Source organism: Rhamphochromis longiceps, linkage group LG20 (genome assembly GCF_057381845.1).
Source record: "Rhamphochromis longiceps isolate RC_006_pf linkage group LG20, R_longiceps_female_GT1.1, whole genome shotgun sequence".
NCBI classification, from domain to species: domain Eukaryota; kingdom Metazoa; phylum Chordata; class Actinopteri; order Cichliformes; family Cichlidae; genus Rhamphochromis; species Rhamphochromis longiceps.
Window position 1 is genome coordinate 225,281 of NC_140576.1, and position 19,070 is coordinate 244,350.

Below are 19,070 nucleotides of genomic sequence, written 5' to 3' on the forward strand. Positions count from 1 at the left end.
ATCTTGCAGAGGGATGCAGCAGTCTCAAAATTGCAGAACTTCTGCAGCGTGATCATCGAACAATCAAGCGTTTCATTCAAAATAGTCAACAGGGTCGCAAGAAGCGTGTGGAAAAACCAAGGCGCCAAATAACTGCCCACGAACTGAGAAAAGTCAAGCGTGCAGCTGCCAAGATGCCACTTGCCACCAGTTTGGCCATATTTCAGAGCTGCAACATCACTGGAGTGCCCAAAAGCACAAGGTGTGCAATACTCAGAGACATGGCCAAGGTAAGAAAGGCTGAAAGACGACCACCACTGAACAAGACACACAAGCTGAAACGTCAAGACTGGGCCAAGAAATATCTCAAGACTGGTTTTTCTAAGGTTTTATGGACTGATGAAATGAGAGTGAGTCTTGATGGGCCAGATGGATGGGCCCGTGGCTGGATTGGTAAAGGGCAGAGAGCTCCAGTCTGACTCAGACGCCAGCAAGGTGGAGGTGGAGTACTGGTTTGGGCTGGTATCATCAAAGATGAGCTTGTGGGGCCTTTTCGGGTTGAGGATGGAGTCAAGCTCAACTCCCAGTCCTACTGCCAGTTTCTGGAAGACACCTTCTTCAAGCAGTGGTACAGGAAGAAGTCTGCATCCTTCAAGAAAAACATGATTTTCATGCAGGACAATGCTCCATCACACGCGTCCAAGTACTCCACAGCGTGGCTGCAAGAAAGGGTATAAAAGAAGAAAAACTAATGACATGGCCTCCTTGTTCACCTGATCTGAACCCCATTGAGAACCTGTGGTCCATCATCAAATGTGAGATTTACAAGGAGGGAAAACAGTACACCTCTCTGAACAGTGTCTGGGAGGCTGTGGTTGCTGCTGCACGCAATGTTGATGGTGAACAGATCAAAACACTGACAGAATCCATGGATGGCAGGCTTTTGAGTGTCCTTGCAAAGAAAGGTGCTATATTGGTCGCTGATTTGTTTTTGTTTTGTTTTTGAATGTCAGAAATGTATATTTGTGAATGTGGAGATGTTATATTGGTTTCACTGGTAAAAATAAATAATTGAAATGGGTATATATTTGTTTTTTGTTAATTCGCCTAATAATTATGCACAGTAATAGTCACCTGCACACACAGATATCCCCCTAAAATAGCTAAAACTAAAAACTACTTCCAAAAACATTCAGCTTTGATATTAATGAGTTTTTTGGGTTCATTGAGAACATGGTTGTTGTTCAATAATAACATTATTCCTCAAAAATACAACTTGCCTAATAATTCTGCACTCCCTGTACAACTTGATGTGCTTAAAATCACCTCTAATAGCTGCACAGTTTGGTCCACATTGACATCATGCATCTGGCAGTTGCTGCAGATTTGTCAGCTCCACATCAGCAGCACACAGCTCAAAGGAGTTTACTGGATTGAGATTTGATGACTGTGGAGATCATTTGAGTACAGTGAACTCACGGTCATGTTCGAGGAACCAGCTTTGAGACAGTTTGAGCTTTGTGATGTGGCTAAAGGCAGCTATCAGAACATGGACACGCTGTGGTTGTAAAGGGATGGACACTACACCACCACCACCAGCCTGAACTCCAATTTTGGTGAGCCCCTGTGTTTCAGAGCCTGCGTTTCCTGTTTTTAGTTGACAGAACGAGTGGTTATTTGAGTCATCATATTTTCTCTTTTTTCTGGGATGTGTGGAAAAATCCCAGCAGTTTCTGAAATACTCAGACCATCCTGCCTGTCACCAACACCCATGGCACATTCAAAATCACTTAAATGGCATTTCTTCCCCATTCTGATGCTCGGGTTGAACTTCATCAGGCGGTACTAAAATGACTCGTCTGCAGTCTGGATCTTTCACACTTATAAAACAAAGGAGGCTCAAACGAGAAGCTCATATCATGAACAAAGAAAAGGATGGAAAAACAAAACTTCATAAATGAATATTTCTCATATGTATTTACAATTTTAGAGAAAGAGAGAGTGTATGCAGCACAGCTGTCCTCTTACTTTAATGAAATGTGTGGGTGGCATCAAATTAAAATTGTCATAAAAGTGTGTTGTCTTTGTACTAGTTTCAGTTAAAAATACAATTTAAATTCTTTGGAAATCATTGCCTTTTGAGTAATTTATATTTTATACGGCATCCCCAAGGTTCTGTAAATGAGGCTGTAGACGATTTCAAATACTGCCTTTGAAATAAGATCTTGGCTTACACTGGTGAAACGCTGGCTCGCTCCTTGTGCTCTTTATCACCGTTTCGTTTTATCTACACGGAGCAAAGCGGGTGGTTGGTCTGCTCTTTCCTCTTTTGGTGAAAATCCACACGAAGACAGACTTCTCTTTGGGGTCGCTGAACCCAAAAATGACATTCAAGATTTTTAAAAAAGTCATAATCCAGAGTTACAAAGCTCAACTTTGATGGGATTAGATGAGAAATAATACATATCGGTCTTCAAGGGAACAGACAGAACAACACTTTTTTTTTTTGGTGACAGACATCTGTTGATGCTCATCCAGTGTCCTCGTGTCTCTGCGGTCACCATTACAACAGACTTCCCTGCTTTAATTTTTCCAGAAGATAAAGTAAATAAATCATCTGAAACACCAAGGAGGACAAAAGGTACAAACACCAAGTTTCCTAACCACATAGAGTACATATACTCAACAACTTCAAAAAAAATGCCCGCTGAGTTTGGGGGAGAAAAAACGTCGACGGCTAGAAAGACTACTGAAAGCATACTGTTGTTCACACAGGAGGAAGGGATACAACGGGACAACAACGAGAGCGAGAGAAATGGAGAGAGCGCAGAGAGAAAGACAGAGTGAGGCAAAGAGAGAGAACGAGAGGACAGCTTCACTGGTTCTGCCAAACAATGGTCAAATATTACAAAATATTCTATTAACAATATTCACAAAGATCCCAGGCTCAGGACAGATTTGTGTCAGAAATTCTCAGCGAACGCCTTGTGCTTTTAATTGTGATGGTTTTGAATTAAAAATAGACTTTTTGGTTTCTACATCAGGGAAATCGAGATATTTGAGGTCCGTCAGGCTGGAAGAGCCGAAAAGTGGGAATGAACGGGGAACGTGGAGAAATTCAGAAAGCTAGAAAAAAACGAATAAATATCTTTAAACTCCAGCAGAACAGGCACATGTCGTGTAAAAGCCTTGTAGCTGAGAACTTTGGACAGAAATGTGTGTGCTGAACCCTTCAGAGTGGCAGCTAGTCAAATATACCACATACTGAGCCACAGAGACTTTCAGAAGAACTGAAACACAAGTTTTCAATCAGCTGAGGAACAAACACACACGCTCACACGCACACACACCTTCTATCCAAAAGATCACAATTCCTCTATCTAGCCCCCAAAAATAAAAAATAAATTCACACGCACCCATTCACAAATATGAAAATATGAAAACCATCAGAATCTTTTTGGAATTTTACTCAAATTGGAATAATATTGGAGCTGAAAAGGATTGGAGCCATATTTATCTATGGAGAGAAAACAAACGACGAGGCGGTGGGTTGATTACGTCTTATTATTGTTATTTCTTTGTTTCCCTCTGAGGTTTCCTTACATCTCCAGCTAAAACGTCAAACTGAAGCGTAAATCATAAGAAAAGGTGCTTTGTGCACAGTGACACATGACTTACTCGGGGAGCTCACCACTGACACTTGGGAGACACTCACTCACTCACCCGCTTATCTAAAACGACTCCCTACAGGGGTTTCTCACTCTTTCACTCGCACGAACACGTACGCCAACCACTAACATGACGACACTGTATCTAAAAGCCATCCTCCGTCCACACGGGGAGTCCATGTCGTTACAGTACATGACCAGCAGAGGGCAGGCTCGACCAAGGCCAGACCAGGACTGAACGCTTTCTCTCTTCCGTCGTTCTGTCCTCTTCCGTCCCTCCGTCTGTCTCGATGAGTTTTTTTTCCCCTTTTAAATCTGTCTTTCTGTGTGACGCGCCTGCACTCTAGTCTTCACAGTGCAGACACCTTCACAACATTTTGGTGGGCGGGGCCTGCCGGCAGATGAGCGTCACCCTCCGGAGTCGTCACTGGGGGCGTGGGAATGCTGATGATTGCTGTGGTGATCTGGCTGCTCTGGCAGTTCAGAGGGGCTGGCTCATCTACGCGCATGTTCAGACTGGAGCGGCTGAAGGAAAATTTAAGAAAGACAAGCAAGGATTAGGGCAATCCATAGAGAAATATTCCTTTTTGTGAAGATTAGTGCCGAGGACAGAGTGAGAAATCCTCCTCTCTCCTCTTCGATGGCAACTTTCAGTGGGGTGATAGCTTAGAGCCCTTTCAAAGTTAACAAAATCTATAAAAATGGAACCAGTAAATGGTGTTATTTGGTTATAATTCCCCAAAGTAAAAAGAAAAATCCTCAAACTAAAGCCAAACTATAACAAGACAGAAGGACAAAAAGTCAAACTAATTAAAATAGTTAAAAACATAAAAAAACGACCAAAAAACAAAACAAAAGGCTGCACACAGAACAGCCCAACAAAGGCAATATAACCACTTTGACCAAACAAACACCAGAAGTACTGAAAATCAACTTCCAGCCTTGCGTGTCTATACAACACCTTGTCAGAGCACAGGAGAAGCTATTTCAAGAGGATACTTATAATACTCTGTTTTCTGTGTAACAGGCAAATACTGCAAAACACTCAAGTTGCTCTCTTAGCCGGGGGAAAATGAGCACATCTCAAAAGACGTCTTAATCTCAAGAGTTTCACTTGAGCGGTCCAAGTGTATGAGATGGAACTGCTTTGGCTTTTTGTTACCCTGATCTCACCTGGTGCTGAGAGGCTGGATGTGGATGGTGCTGAGCTCCTGCAAGCCTTGTGGGTGCGTGTGAGTGTGCGTCAAAGGCTGCATGTGTGCTGGGGCACTGGCGTTCGGTAAAGGGGTGTGGTGCTTCTTGGTTCGCCGGGTGCAGCACGTCCCCGTCACACCGTCTTGACTGGAAAGGGAGGGGCTTCGGGACGGGTAATTCTGCAGCCCGCCTTCCAGGTAGCTCTGCTGGTAATACTGCTCGTCCACAAACTCGTGGTTCTACAAAGACACAAGACAGGGAGGGAGACGGCGAGACAGGGTGTCATAAAAAAATCACGTGAAATTTACAGCATTTATATCTATGTACATGGCTTCATATATCCTGACATTTTCTGCTTTGTTGCCTAGATCAATAACTCAGAAAGTGTGATTATTTCTTATGTGAGTGTCCATGCTGTGTGTGTGTGCCAAGTATTACTCATGTCATGGGGACATAAATCTGATATGACCACATATAACCATAAAAAAACAGATCCCTGTAACATAAATCGTTATATCTTAAGTTTAGGCTTAGGTTAGGGTCAGAGTAGCAGTAAGGGTAAGACGAATGGCAGGTTTGGTTAAAATTCTCCAGGAAATTAATATAAGCCAATGTCCTCTGAAGGCCCATTACAGCCTCACAGGCTAGCTCTGAATCATTTTTCCATCATCATATGAACAATGTATACTACTTTCACATGAAAGGGGTCACTCGGAGGCTGTGAACATACAGACCTATCAGCGGGCTGCAGTTCCCATCTGAGCAAAACACAGGTGAACACATCTACACTGGACTTAAGCGAGTGCAGACAAATGCCTTTAAATAGTGACAGCTTGTGTGCGAGTCATGCTTGTGAAACAGAGAGCGCATCTATACGGACATACAGGCATGTCGAGGGTGTATCGTAAGTGCAACACAAAGCACTGGATATCACGCTTTGGTTAGCAGTACTTGGACATAAAAATACTGTCGATCTACACATTACGCCAAGCTGTCAGTTTTTTTCACCTAATGAACCCCAGATACAAAGAAATCTATAGATGACGGCACAATTTTGAGTTGTATACAGACAGAGCCTCCTCAGCTCTGTGAAACAGGAACTAAGAGATTATTATGACAAAGAGCTCGAGTATGAGAACACTCACTGTGGTTTTCTCCAAGCAGTGCAGCAGGTGGTGATGCTGGCTCTCTAAAAGAGAGGTAGACTTGCTTAAGCGTTTCTCATCCTCAGTGGAACCCTGAAACACACACACACAAATACAAAAATAAATGTTATGCTATGCTTCTTTGCAGAGAGACAATAATCAGCTGTGGGAGGTGTACGACCAACGGCTGCCTCAGTACCTGATCCGAAAGGTTCATCTTGTATGGAAGTTGCTTGAGAAGAAGACAAAGGGAGAACACACACAGAGTTTACTAGTGTTTATAGTTCAGTACTCAGAACAGGCTGCTGTCAGGGTTCCAGTCATGCCAATCAGTGGAACATTACTATTCAGACCCAGAGAGGCATTTCTTTTAACATCAGCTGAGCCGGCGCATTGATCTGTGCTGGAATGGAGATGCAACTCGATGCTAATAGATATACAGTATATACAACTGATATAAAAATTTCCATTGTGACATTTCCCCTCCTTTGGTGCTGTTACGAAGCCTTGCAACAGGCGACTCATAATGACTTGTTTTTCATATCCCCCATTTCTGTGTCTGTGTTTACTTGTCTGCGAGTAGGTGCTATTTCTAGTGCTGCAGTTTGGAGGTGAGTCAGAGAATAAGCGGTCTTTCGAGTCTCGGGGAAACTCGCAGATCTCTTAACAAAGTAAAGAGCAAGATAAGCAGTTCATTTGCTTATGTGTTCTTTAGTTACAGTGAGAATAAATGTTCAAATGTTCTGTTTGTTTTCTTCATGTACAACTTTTTCTAAGGTAGCATTTGGAGTTTTTCTGTCTATATAAGGATTTTGAATTCTATTTATCCATGCTGTATGAAGAGCCACTACCCAGAAAACACAGATTTATTTATTTTATTGGCAAAACTATTCTGCATAATAGCCTCAGCTTGCGCCTGGGAAGACGTTCTCTTCAGTATGTTGCCGAATGCTCTGATTGCACTTGTCAGAATTACGGCGGTGTTTCGCATGCAGACTTTCAATACGTTGCATCAGTTTTCTTCCTAGCAGAATCTGTAATTCAGCTGTTTATAAAAAAACAAAGCCCCAAAAAAAGCATTGCCCTGATCCTGCATGCTCCACAGCACCGCCGAGAGGCAAGTGAAACGCCATGTTTGGAAGATTTGTAGTAGCAATTTTCTGTTTGTTAAGTGGCTGGCTGGCGGTGTAAGCAGAGGTTTCTGTGCTGAGAGGGTACTTTCTTGCGCTGATGACACCGCGCACCTGTGCTCGCGCTGCTTATCTGTACCTAACACAGCAGTAAAACGCAGGTGTTTAGGTCGAGCTATTTCTGCCCTTCTCTATACATGCGACTCAAAGCCGATATCAGCAGTCTGTCTGGAGGCGGCTATGGCTCACCACCCAGGTGGCCACCATACTGTAGAGTGGAAACAGCTTGACCCGCTGGGTGACAAAACACAATGTTTTGCTGGGCATGGTACTGTATGTACTGTTGGTAAATAGCCTCAGTACAATTAAACCCATGTTTGACAGCAATTAAAATTATTGAGCTGGCACAGATCTTTAGCTTTGCTGACTTTAGGCATAAGCAGTCTATTAGCACTTTAATTGGTGCCATTTCAAAATCCATTCTGGCATGTGAGATGATACAAGAAAATATTTAAAACCTAATGAAAGCTTCATTTATCTGTTTTCTCGCAGTGTTATTTAACAGAGAAGTCAATTACTTTTTTCAATTACTTATTTTTCCCTCTGGCGATTGGTTTAGTAGTAAGGTGGTAAGAAACCCCCCCAAACAATAATCTTCTTAACTCATTATTTTTTCTTTTTTTTGTAAATTTTGAAACTGGACAGGACAGTCTAATGAGGCAGGAAAATGTTACAGGCAATCAAGTCATAAAAAATATCAAAATATCGTCTCAGAGCTCTGGTTTCTGTTAACACTGTTTAAGAAAAGTGTTAGGAAACCTTCAGTAAAGCAGATTTATCCATCAGTGTTAAATGTGCAGGCAAGCTGTATTCAGGGCCATATGTACTCATGTACAGTGCTGCTAAAAGCTATTTGCCCACTTACTGGTTCCTTATTTATATTTATTACACTTCCATGTTTCAGACTGTCAAACAAACGATGCTATTAGAGAAAGGTAACGCGAGTAAAATACAAAATGCAGTTTTTAAAGGATGTTTTCGTTTGTTATTGGAAACTTGAACTTACCTGGCCCTGTGTGAAAAAGCAATTGCCACTTCTTGTTAAATCATGAATTAACTGTGATTAACCACAATTTTTGGAAAGCTTCAATTTCACTAACCACAGCCAGGCTTGATGTCATGGTTCTCCAGATCTGGAGAGGTCGTGGTGTGTGTGTTTTTTGTCATCGCCTCTCCCACCAGGGCGGAACTGGACCTTGATTCCCCGCCTCTGAACACTGGTGAACTTTCCCAGGAGTGGTCTACCAAAATTATTCCCAGAGCACATTAATGGTTCATCCAGGAGGACACAAATAACCCACAAGAGCATATAAAGAACTGAGTTCATGATCCAACACTAAGAAAGAGACAATAACAACCAGCTATTGGGTTTAGGAGGCAAATACAGATGACTTTTTTCCTTGCATTTTATATTTACTGGTGTTATCTTTGTCTAATATTAAAATTTATTTGATGATCTGAAACACAACCAAGTGGGACAAATATGCAAAAAGATAAGGAATCAGGAGGGGGGGTGCAAATCCTTCTTCACAGCACTGTGCAAGAGTGACATGCATGACTGCAGATAGCATCGCAGTCACCCCTCTTCTATTCAGGCATGAATGTAAATTAGTTGCGTTATTTCTGCTACAGCTTGTGCACTGCTGGTACCATCCCGGTTTCCACCATTGCCACTGAAGAGAGACAAAGCAACAGAGACACAGAAAGTGAGCGAGCGGGTGGAAGAAGCACTTGTTTTTGTTCTGTGTCAGCCTCGGGCCACTGTAGTGCTTATGAACCGCAACATTTTTGTGAGGCATGGAACATCCTTGAGTTGTGTTTACTTTTCCTGCTGCATTGCCCGAAGCTTGTTCCTCAGCTGGGCAGCTGGGCTCAGAGATGCTCGCATTAGAAGTGCCGCTTATAGAATGAGACCACAGATAGCTGCTCTGATGGGATGCTGGCGTAATTAAAAAACAGACAAGGAGGGCTTGTATCTCATGACTTAGTTACCGCAGAGGTCAGGCTTTTTGTCTTGTCAGTTAAAAACACAACACAACACAACAAATGCAAGCGTGTCAGACCACAATGCAACAGCGAGGTGTCTGTGCTTTAAAGGCGAGTCTTACCGTGAGCTCTAGAGCTTCATTAAAGAGACCATTACGCTTGCTGTGGAGGAAGGCATTGGAGCTTCCTGTCTTGGATATTCGTATCCTGGCCAAACGGGCTTTCTACAAAAACAGAGAGAGAAAGAAGAGTAACCAGATGTTGGCGAGTGTCTATACCATAACAAGTCTCTGAATGGCATCATCCTGTCACCCATCGCGGTTGAGCTTCAACACTTTTGCATGCTTGATATTTTAGTTATAGATCAAATCATGCTCTACTAAAACATGCACTCTCATCTCCTGTGATGAATTCACTCTGATCTCCAGTGATACTTATGAATGATTTATAGTGACTACACGATTACACATTCCTTGGATTGAAAGTCAGTTATGGTGGGAGCCTGGAGCGGAGCAGGTAAATCCTGGATGAATTAAGCAGCTAAGTGTCATTCTGTATTTAAAGCGGAGAATTCAATTTATCGGGCTGCTTTTGTGCCGCTGTGTTAGCAGTTTTGCATTAAAAAAAGGCAAACAAACCAAGAAAGTGTCCATTCCCATAGCGCGCCGCATCTTTACTCCTGAGCCACTGTATTAGGTGTCGGCTTAAATGCATCTTCAGTTACCCTACTCATGCATCATAGTTAGCGCAAAGTCCACTGTCTCTTTTTCCACCCAAGTTGTCAAATAACTTGCGTTAGTCAGCTTGAGACAAAAACAACAACAAGAAGAGATGCAATACACGGAGGAGCAGATATACTGTGGTGCTTGCAGGGAGTTCTTGCACAGCTTTGACACAGAGGAGAAATTCTACTCCAACATAATGATTTTTGATGTACTGTGTCTCTGTGTGTGTTTGTGTGCAAACATGTCCAAGTGCACTTCAGCTTGTGTATCCAGGGGTATGAGAAAATATGAGTGTCAGTAAATCTCTCAGTTACCAGAACAACTGCTTTTACTGAACAGTGTAATGTGAGTCACTCACTCTTCTAAGGTCTTCCATTTTCACATAAAAGCCAGGAGTTGGGTTTAAAACTCGGTGTGGCTACAAAGAGCATGCTTTCGGTTGTATTACTTTCCTGCATTTTAAAGCAAAATGATGGATTCATCGAAGAGAAATTCTTCGAAGGATACTGCGAGCTGTTTAAGTGAAGAGCTCGTTTTGTCGGGGCGGGGTGGGGGCTTACGCACCGCTGGGGGATTAATCAAGTATGTGGATGTATGTTTGCTTATCGCTGTGCGCTTATGCATGCACGTCTCGTCTTCATAGGTGAATTTCCATACATATACATGCAAACCTTATACTGTGGAGCAGCAGCAGGAGTACCTGGCTCGGTAAGAGGATGCTAATGAATGGTAATTTAAGCTCATCCCCAGACTTTAGTTTCATTTAAAACACAGTAATGTATTTTTGACCTGCAGAAAGCTCATACTGTGATTTGGCAATCTAAAACGAGGCAAGGGTAATAAACATGTGGGAGTGCACGTGAACACACACACGCAAAGCAACCAACCTGCACTTTGGCATCTATAGCACAACTCCTTTTAAACGGTTTATTTTCTCCTGTTCTCCTTCATGATTATCTTCCTCTCGCTTTCTCTCTGTCATCCTTCTTCCGGCTCTCCTTGACAAGTTTTCCTCACTCTCTTTGTGCCCTCTCTGTACATTTGTGCTGGCACAGCATTCCCACGGGCCTTTAGAATAACCCTTCTTTATGTTCAGGTATTGTACTTTGCCAGTGGTATCGTCTCTCTAGGGTGACCATGCAAACCGAAGGCCTGATATTGTGGCAGTGGTTGCCAGGCGCTGCAGGGCTAATAGAGGGGATGTTGAGAGCTTGTCCAGCTAGATTGAATCTGCTTTTTCAGGCCCCTGATAGATTCCCAGGGCCTCTGGGACCTGGGCACTTGTGTCTAGGCTCATCTGTGCTTTCAGGTAGAGTCAGGGCACAACAGATTGAGACTGAATTGCTGTTGAAGCACCACTGAGAACACAGAGTGCAAAAAAGGCAATGGATAGAGTGTCCTCGTTAACACCAGCATATTGCAACGTCGAGTATTAAATAGCCAAAGGTATCAGCTTTGCACAGAAACATAGACATTCACACCATAAATACACTACAATGTTTAGTGAAATGAACGAGAATAAACTCCGTTTTTAAACATGAATTTCGCTGACAGTGAAAATACTTTGGAACACAGGGTCACACAAACAACAGCTTTCAATGCAAAACATGACTGTCTGCTGTTACAATTGAATGACAGGTCCCTGATTACCATTATAACATGCACCATTGGTAAATAAATAATGGTCTCAGGAGGGTCTGAACTCATGCAGTCTGTCTCATGAAGAGATTACTGGAATTTTAGAGCCCTTGTTTGAAGAATTATCCATGAACCTGCAGGAAGCGTTAGAAGTTTAGCTCTGTGGCCTAAGATGCTAATTCCAAGACACGACTCTGCCTATTTCTAATGGCTGCATGGTTCCTGAAATTTCTTTTTATTTTCTTCATTGTTAGCTGGAGGGCCATGTCAATGTCTGTAGGAGTGACCAGCCTAGTGACACAGTTTGCAAGCCACAGAGGGACAATTGTTAGCGTTGGTAGTAAAAGCAAGGACCAAACTCTGTCTAAACAGATGCAGATACACATACATGGTGGTTAATGTGCAGTAACTGACATGCTACCTAGTCCCGAACCTGCAAAATGACCCTAGAAGGAAAATCTTTCTAGGTGCATGTTTGTTTAGGAAGCTACGGTACAGGTTGTGTGTTATTGTCTGTCAGTCACGCAGGCCTTAGCAGGAAAACTAAGGCTTTTATTCAACAACCGTAGCTATTGTAGTTTCTAGCAGGTTGCTATATAACCATCTATATACGAGAAACCCTTTTGCTCTATGCAAATATGGTTTAAGACCAAACAATTTGATTCGACTGTATGGAAACAGGTTATCCATCTTTGCAGATAGTAAATATGTAGCACTCAGAGGGATTAATGCACAGACAGTGGGTGCTGTTGTGAAACCAAAAAAGTATAAGCTATAAACTTCTCATGCGATTTACAGAGCAGATACGGTCGCTGTAGTAGACAAAATGCAATTTAATTCCACTTTAACTTTAAATGCATCAACCCAGGGGAAAACAGTAGCTTTCAGAAATCCAACATATTTTAACACTTGCCAGAATACTGATGTTCAATACTGCTGACTGAAAGAGTCCAGATGTTTCCACACACCCAGAGGCCAATAAACTGATCCAAGCATCCTTTTTTACTCTTTGTTTTCCTCCTTTCTGCCACGTTGCCCTAATTTAGGATCAATCACACTTTAAAGATTATAGTTATAGGATGCAAGCCAGCAAAACACTCCATTTTACACAATTTGTTGCCAGCTGACGGATCTAACCTGGCATATCCTCAAATGATTAAAAAACGCTGCATATCCACTCAGGGCCCGTGAAATGCTCCACTGAGCAGTGCCAGTGCGTTTTTTCAGAAGTTCATCTTTTACTTGAATGTGAAAGTTAAAAAATTCATGGCACCTTGTGAGTTACAGCCTTGCTAGACTGCCTGTATAGTAACTGGCTAAGTGAAAAGTGGAGCAATCGAGCTATGAGACCAGATTAGGTTCTGCCTCAGGCCAGCCTTGGAACCATGCAAGTGAAAAAGGAGACCATCTGATGAGGAAGCACACACGCGTATATATATATATATATATATATATATATATATATATATATATATATATATATATATATATATATATATATATATATATATATATATAACTGTGTAAGACTCTTATTCTGTTTTGCAGCTGCCACTCATCTGAAGAGTTGCCTTTACACATGCTGACATTCCTGCCACAAGGAAAGAAGTCCTTTACTTCCTCTGAGGTATGTTGCTGTATGATAACACATACGCAAAGAGGAAAAGCGACAGAGACAAACACAGCAAGAGAGCCAGAGAGCAAATACATGTGAAATTTAGAAGAAAAAAACCCTGACTGTTAGAAAATCCATTAGGGACTCGGCAGAGACAGGACACTCCGGACAATTGGGAGATTGATTCCAAGGAAATCAAGGCCTGTGATAACTCTACCCAGATATCTGTAGCAAAGACAGCTTAACCCCAGACTAACACTACTCAGAGGCAAAATACCTTTGCTAAGCCCGGATTACCGCCTCTTTATAAAGAAAGGTATGGCTCCACTGTACAGGCTGCTGTGATGCTGATGTTTTCTTTTTTTTTTTATTAAGGACATAATTCACAACAGCACTCTTGACCTCCTCGGTGAAGTCTCCCATCAGCATTGGTCTGTCTTCTTGCAACGTGCAGACGACTTTATTGATTGTCTAGAAGGGCAAAACACTCTCAGCCAGAAGTCATCTCCACCTTTTGACTTCAACCTTCTGAGTGCGCGCTAAAAACAATAGTGAGATGATTTAGACTACAGGGAGTGGGAGCCAGCAGGAGGGAGTGAGTGGGACGGTTTGTTTTGTTTCTGCCATGTTAGCCTGAAGCCAGTTTAATACTCATAAACTGCAACGTAGCAATTTTAATACCCACTAAGTTTGAAGACAGCTGGTTCAACTTGAACTACTTTGCAGCCAAAGTGATAAAACACAGAAAAAACCCTGAAATGTCACAGAAACAGGGATCATACTGGAGAAATAAACATTGGGAATCTCATTTACATATGAATAATGGATAATAATAATGGATTGGATTTATATAGCGCTTTTCAAGGCACCCAAAGCGCTTTACAATGCCACTATTCATTCACTCTCACATTCACACACTGGTGGAGGCAGCTACAGGTGTAGCCACAGCTGCCCTGGGGCAGACTGACAGAAGCTGCCATATCGCACCATCGACCCCTCTGGCCAACACCAGTAGGCGGTAGGTGAAGTGTCTTGCCCAAGGACACAACGACCAGGACAGAGAGCGAAAACAATTGTTAATGCCACTAATCCTCATAAACTGCTTGAAATAATCACACAAGGCTTCATTCTACTGAGTTTCTACACATTTAATTTGGTCTTTTGAGTATAGTAGCTTTGCAGTAGCTTTTACAGTAACTCGTAGTATGTAGGTATAAAATGGCTTCAAGTACATTTGACAGGAAGTAGGGAGATTATTCACAGAGCCACAGGGGAATCTAGGAGAATACCAAGGGTACATTTAAAAGTTAAGCTAGTTTAATTCCTTTGTCCTTTTTCCATTCTGTGTCACTTGGCCTTTGTGTTTCTTCATTTAAACCTTCCCCTCCTCCAGGCATGTTATATCTGAAATTGTAATTTGTCCTACCTAAGGATACTAATACCTTCATGCAAATGATCACAGAGAAGAACTAATGCAAACGCTGTAGACCAGACTCTGTTTTTTGATCCCGTTAGGAGGCGACTGAAAACTGATGCAGGACAGAAACGGTGACACTGGAGACTAGAGGGAGGCAGAATAGACAAGCTAATGTCTGTGTCTCAGCTGTGTGCTTCCTGTGCCACATACAGCAACTAGTGGCATCCTCATGCATCTTTGCTTTGTGCGGTAAGATAGATCAGGGGCTGTCTCTCTGCCACCACCCAGATGGATGGCTAATTGTAATGGGAGCCCAGAACAGCTAACAATTAGACTCGAATGAAGATGGATGCGAACAGGGGGGTATGACAAGAGCAAAAAAGCACCTAGATGTGGTGGTGGTGGTGGGGGCGAAGGCAGAGAAAGATACGAAGAGGACAGCAGATGCTGGAAAACGCACTTCCTCTCCTTAATAATTCCTCCTCCTCCCTGTCCCCCCATCTGCTCTCTCTTTGTCGTGTAAGTACTGCAAAAGCTAATCTCAAATGGCTATCCTATTTTACTCTCAGTTAAACACAGCCTTATTCTAAGAAATGATCTGAGGAAGAACAGATTTTCTGTGAAACATAACCATTTGCTGATAATAAATGTGGAGGAAATGACATTTTGCTATAGTAAATGACCAGTAACACTTGCTAAATGGTTGGTTAAATGACAGAGAAGGTCATATGTCATTTGCAGTTAAGAACACTACATATTACATAGATGGCAGTAACGGGCTGTTAAAGGATATAGCATGCATAAGTAATTAATGGCTCTAGTTGGACATTAGAAATCAGACTTGTGAAAAGCAGTGACAGAGTCGTCTATACAATGAGAACTATTCATCATCTGCTGAGGATAACATCTTTATTAAGTGACAGATGGCTCGATGGCAATCTAATGTGCAGGAAACATGTCAGTAGCAGTTCTTAAAAAGGTCAGTAAAATCCCGAGTTGCTACAGCTAATCACCAGGTTGCCAACAATGCTGCCATCGGGTGTATCATCTCTTATCATTTAAGCGTTTAACCTAAACTGGAAACACCTTTCCTTCACTTATGATCTAGCTAGTCATGTATACAGTTACAGAGATTGATGCTCATATTAAACAGGTCAAAGTTTCAAATAATTAGGTCAGTGTATATACATGTACATACCTTTTGAGAGCAGGCTAAAAACAAAAGCTCATTCCTTGGACTACTCTACATTCCTAGTTTCCCTGTGAGGGGCAGTAAGTCAAAAGACAGTCAGCTGAAATGGACTTACTGCGAGACAAGCTAAAAAGGCTAGTTTCAGGCTGAACCAAGTTCCAGTATAAAACAAATAAAGATGATTTTAAAATTTTAATCATGGTGTTTGTAGCAAAGTTACCCTCGTAAAGAGCTTTATTCTACATGTCTCAGTCACACATTCATACAAGCACACCTAACTTAGATTAACACACATTCATACTCTGATGCTGCAACGAAGCATCAACTTGGGGTTAGTATGTTGCCCAGGAGACTTTGGCATGCGGACTGGAGCAGCCAGGGATTGAACGACCAGCCTCCCAATTAGTAGATGACCTGCTGTAGCTCCTAAGCTACAGGCATGCTGATAGAGTGCGAGAACAATTATATTCAGCTGGAAGTGAGTACAGTACATTGATATTAAAACACAGCCAGTGTTGGGAAGGTTACTTTTAAAATGTATTCCATTACAGAATACATGCCCCAAAATGTATTCTGTAACGTATTCCATTACGTTACTCAATGACAGTAACGTATTCTGAATACTTTGGATTACTTAATATATTATCGTGCTTTTTACAACAACGTGAATGTACTATTGCTGTGTGATTTATTACTATTACTGAAGGTCCGCGACTCCGAACTGTAGTAAAGGGACCTCTGACTAATACGGCGGGGTCCCTGTCGGCTCGTAGCCGAAAAATAGCTTTACTTTGTTGTGTGGGTCAACTTTGCTAGCAGAGACAGAGAGAGGCGTTGAAAGGCTCCAACGGAACTTATTGTTTTCGGAGGAAAACAGGAACACGGTGTACAGTCGAGTCTTAATAGCTTACTTACAACTGGGCTCGTCAGGCTCTCTTCTTGGCTGCAGTGGTTATTATTATATTTACATGCTTCCAGCTCCCATTTTTCCTCGATGACAACTCGTACCTTTCCACTCCCCTTTTTCTCCCTCCTCGCGCTCCCAGACCCATAACGTGTATGGCAGTCCATTCTCCCTGCAACACAGACTACACTGCCCATGATGCTACATTCTTTAGTGCGATGTGTTCACTGCTACAGATACACATGTGGTAAATGCAGACTACAGATACCATGGCAGTGCCAGGATTGTGAGTGATTGCTGAAAATGTTGAAATGTACTCACTCACTTTTTATTATTATTTGTAAATATGTGTACAAATGGTTGGTTTTTTGTACTGTTTTTCAATAAATCTCAGCAACAAAGGAAATACACCCATGTGTGTTGATTTCTCCCTAAGATGGCAAACTGAAACACTCCAAGTTTCCTTGTGGCTCAGGAAACTAACCACTCCAAGTTGGTGACTTTTGGAGATTTATTTCCCTGGATGATTGAGAATGCATCAAGACGAACACAAAAGGAAGTTCACAGCTTTTAGCAGCCCCCCCCCCCCCCCCTCATTCACACACCCCCACTCCCCTCCAGAATTCTCAGGTAACAACCTAATTTACATATGAATGACTAGCTTCCACTTGGCTGAAGCTAAACCCTAGCTAAACACCTACCAGCCATTTGGCTGGAAGGCGGGTTTTAAAGGTAGAAAAGCCAAATGGCTGCTCTCTGGGACTCTATTTACAAGGCAGGCAGGAAAGGCGGCCTTATTTAAACACTATCTGGGAACGTGAAATCATCTCAACAACATCTCCCACTAAAGCTTGCACAATATGTAATTCAGGAGATACTCCATTGATTTTGAGAACAAAAGCTTAAATGCTGAGCAACACTTAATCCCATGTGCTAATTAAAGGCAGGGATGGTGCAGACTGCATCTCCTAAATGCTCAAAAAAAATATGCAAATCTATCATCATCTTTGGCACTTAGACCTTGATTTTACCATAGTAATAACTCTCTTGAGGATTAAAGCATCCAGGTGCAATATCATTATGAAAGCACTGATAAGACTTTTTAGTCATGCTGTTATAAAAAGGAGAAAAGCTGTCTATGGGATGTAGGGGTGCTTGAGCAAATCGCTGACCTCACAGCAGGCAAGCCAAAGAGATATCAAGTGCCTGAAGGAGTCATTTAGTACTAGTTAACGAGAACAGCACTGTCATGCTACAGTGGTCTGTTGGTGGGTACTATGGGGGTCTTGTACTGGGTGATGTTCGGGACACTGCACCACAATGCAGCTCAGAGAACAGCTAAGGTCACTCAGATTAACGCCTGACAGGAAATATGGCTTTTGCACCCAGACATGCACGTATATGCATACAGATGTGGATGTGCACATATGCAAACAGACATACACCTTCCTTCCAGCAAGCATCTCATCTTATCATCTCATCATATGCAATAATACTAAATGCAATAATCCTTTCTGTCATCGTTGTATTTTTACTCAGTTGTATATAGTATTTGTATTTGTATTCTATTTTTATCTTATTGTATATTTATTTTATTTTATTCTACTGTATATAGTATTTTATTTTATTCTATTCTGTACAGTTGTGTACTGTATTTATTCTTATTGTATTCTAATTTTTGCCTCCGCGAAATTGTCCGTCGCTCGGGAAGAGTTTGCAGCCATGGAGCGCCTTGGCATTGTACAGCGTTCGAACAGTGCATGGGCCTCTCCGCTTCACATGGTGCCCAAATCGGACGGTCGGTGGCGGCCATGCGGAGATTTCCGCTGTTTAAATAATGCCACGGAGAATGACCGTTACCCCATCCCCCACATTCAGGATTTTTCTGCCAATCTCGCCGGAACGTCGATTTTTTCTAAAATTGACTTGGTGCGGGGGTATCACCAGGTTCCCGTGCGCCCCGAAGACGTTCCTAAAACCGCTGTCATTACCCCCTTCGGCTTGTTCGAGTTTTTGCGCATGCCGTTTGGCCTGAAAGGTGCCGCCCAGACCTTTCAGCGGCTGATGGACTCAGTTTTGCGTGGGCTGCCGTTCGTTTTTGTTTATCTGGACGATATATTGGTGGCCAGCTGCTCAGCGAGCCAGCACGAGTCCCATCTGCGCCAGGTTTTCCAGCGTTTGGAAGCGCACGGCCTGATCATCAACCCTTCCAAGTGCCAGTTTGGGTTGCCTGTTCTGGATTTCCTCGGGCACCGCATTTCCGCTGAAGGTGTGGTTCCGTTGCCCGACAGAGTCCAGGCCGTTTCGGCTTTCCCGCGTCCCACGTCGGTTAAAGCGTTGCAGGAGTTCTTGGGGATGATAAATTTTTACAACCGCTTTCTCCCCAGAGCTGCCCACCTGCTACAGCCACTCTATGC

General features: G+C 42.5%; 1 protein-coding gene across 2 annotated transcripts in view; it reads right to left on the reverse strand.

Annotated features, from left to right (window-relative positions):
* Positions 1-3,485: 3,485 nt before the first annotated feature.
* The window catches only part of LOC146644512 (A-type voltage-gated potassium channel KCND3-like), a 117,507-nt gene continuing 101,922 nt past the window's right edge, over positions 3,486-19,070 (reverse strand). Inside the window, exons 5-9 of one of the 2 annotated variants that reach the window (XM_085393202.1) lie at positions 9,285-9,386; positions 6,186-6,218; positions 5,987-6,079; positions 4,821-5,080; positions 3,486-4,172 (exon numbers count right to left, since the gene is read on the reverse strand). In XM_085393202.1, coding sequence (XP_085249328.1) covers positions 3,998-4,172; positions 4,821-5,080; positions 5,987-6,079; positions 6,186-6,218; positions 9,285-9,386 — 663 coding nt within the window. In that variant the 3' untranslated portion in view covers positions 3,486-3,997. The remainder of the gene's footprint in view (positions 4,173-4,820; positions 5,081-5,986; positions 6,080-6,185; positions 6,219-9,284; positions 9,387-19,070) is intronic. The other variant, XM_085393203.1, reaches the window with a different exon arrangement.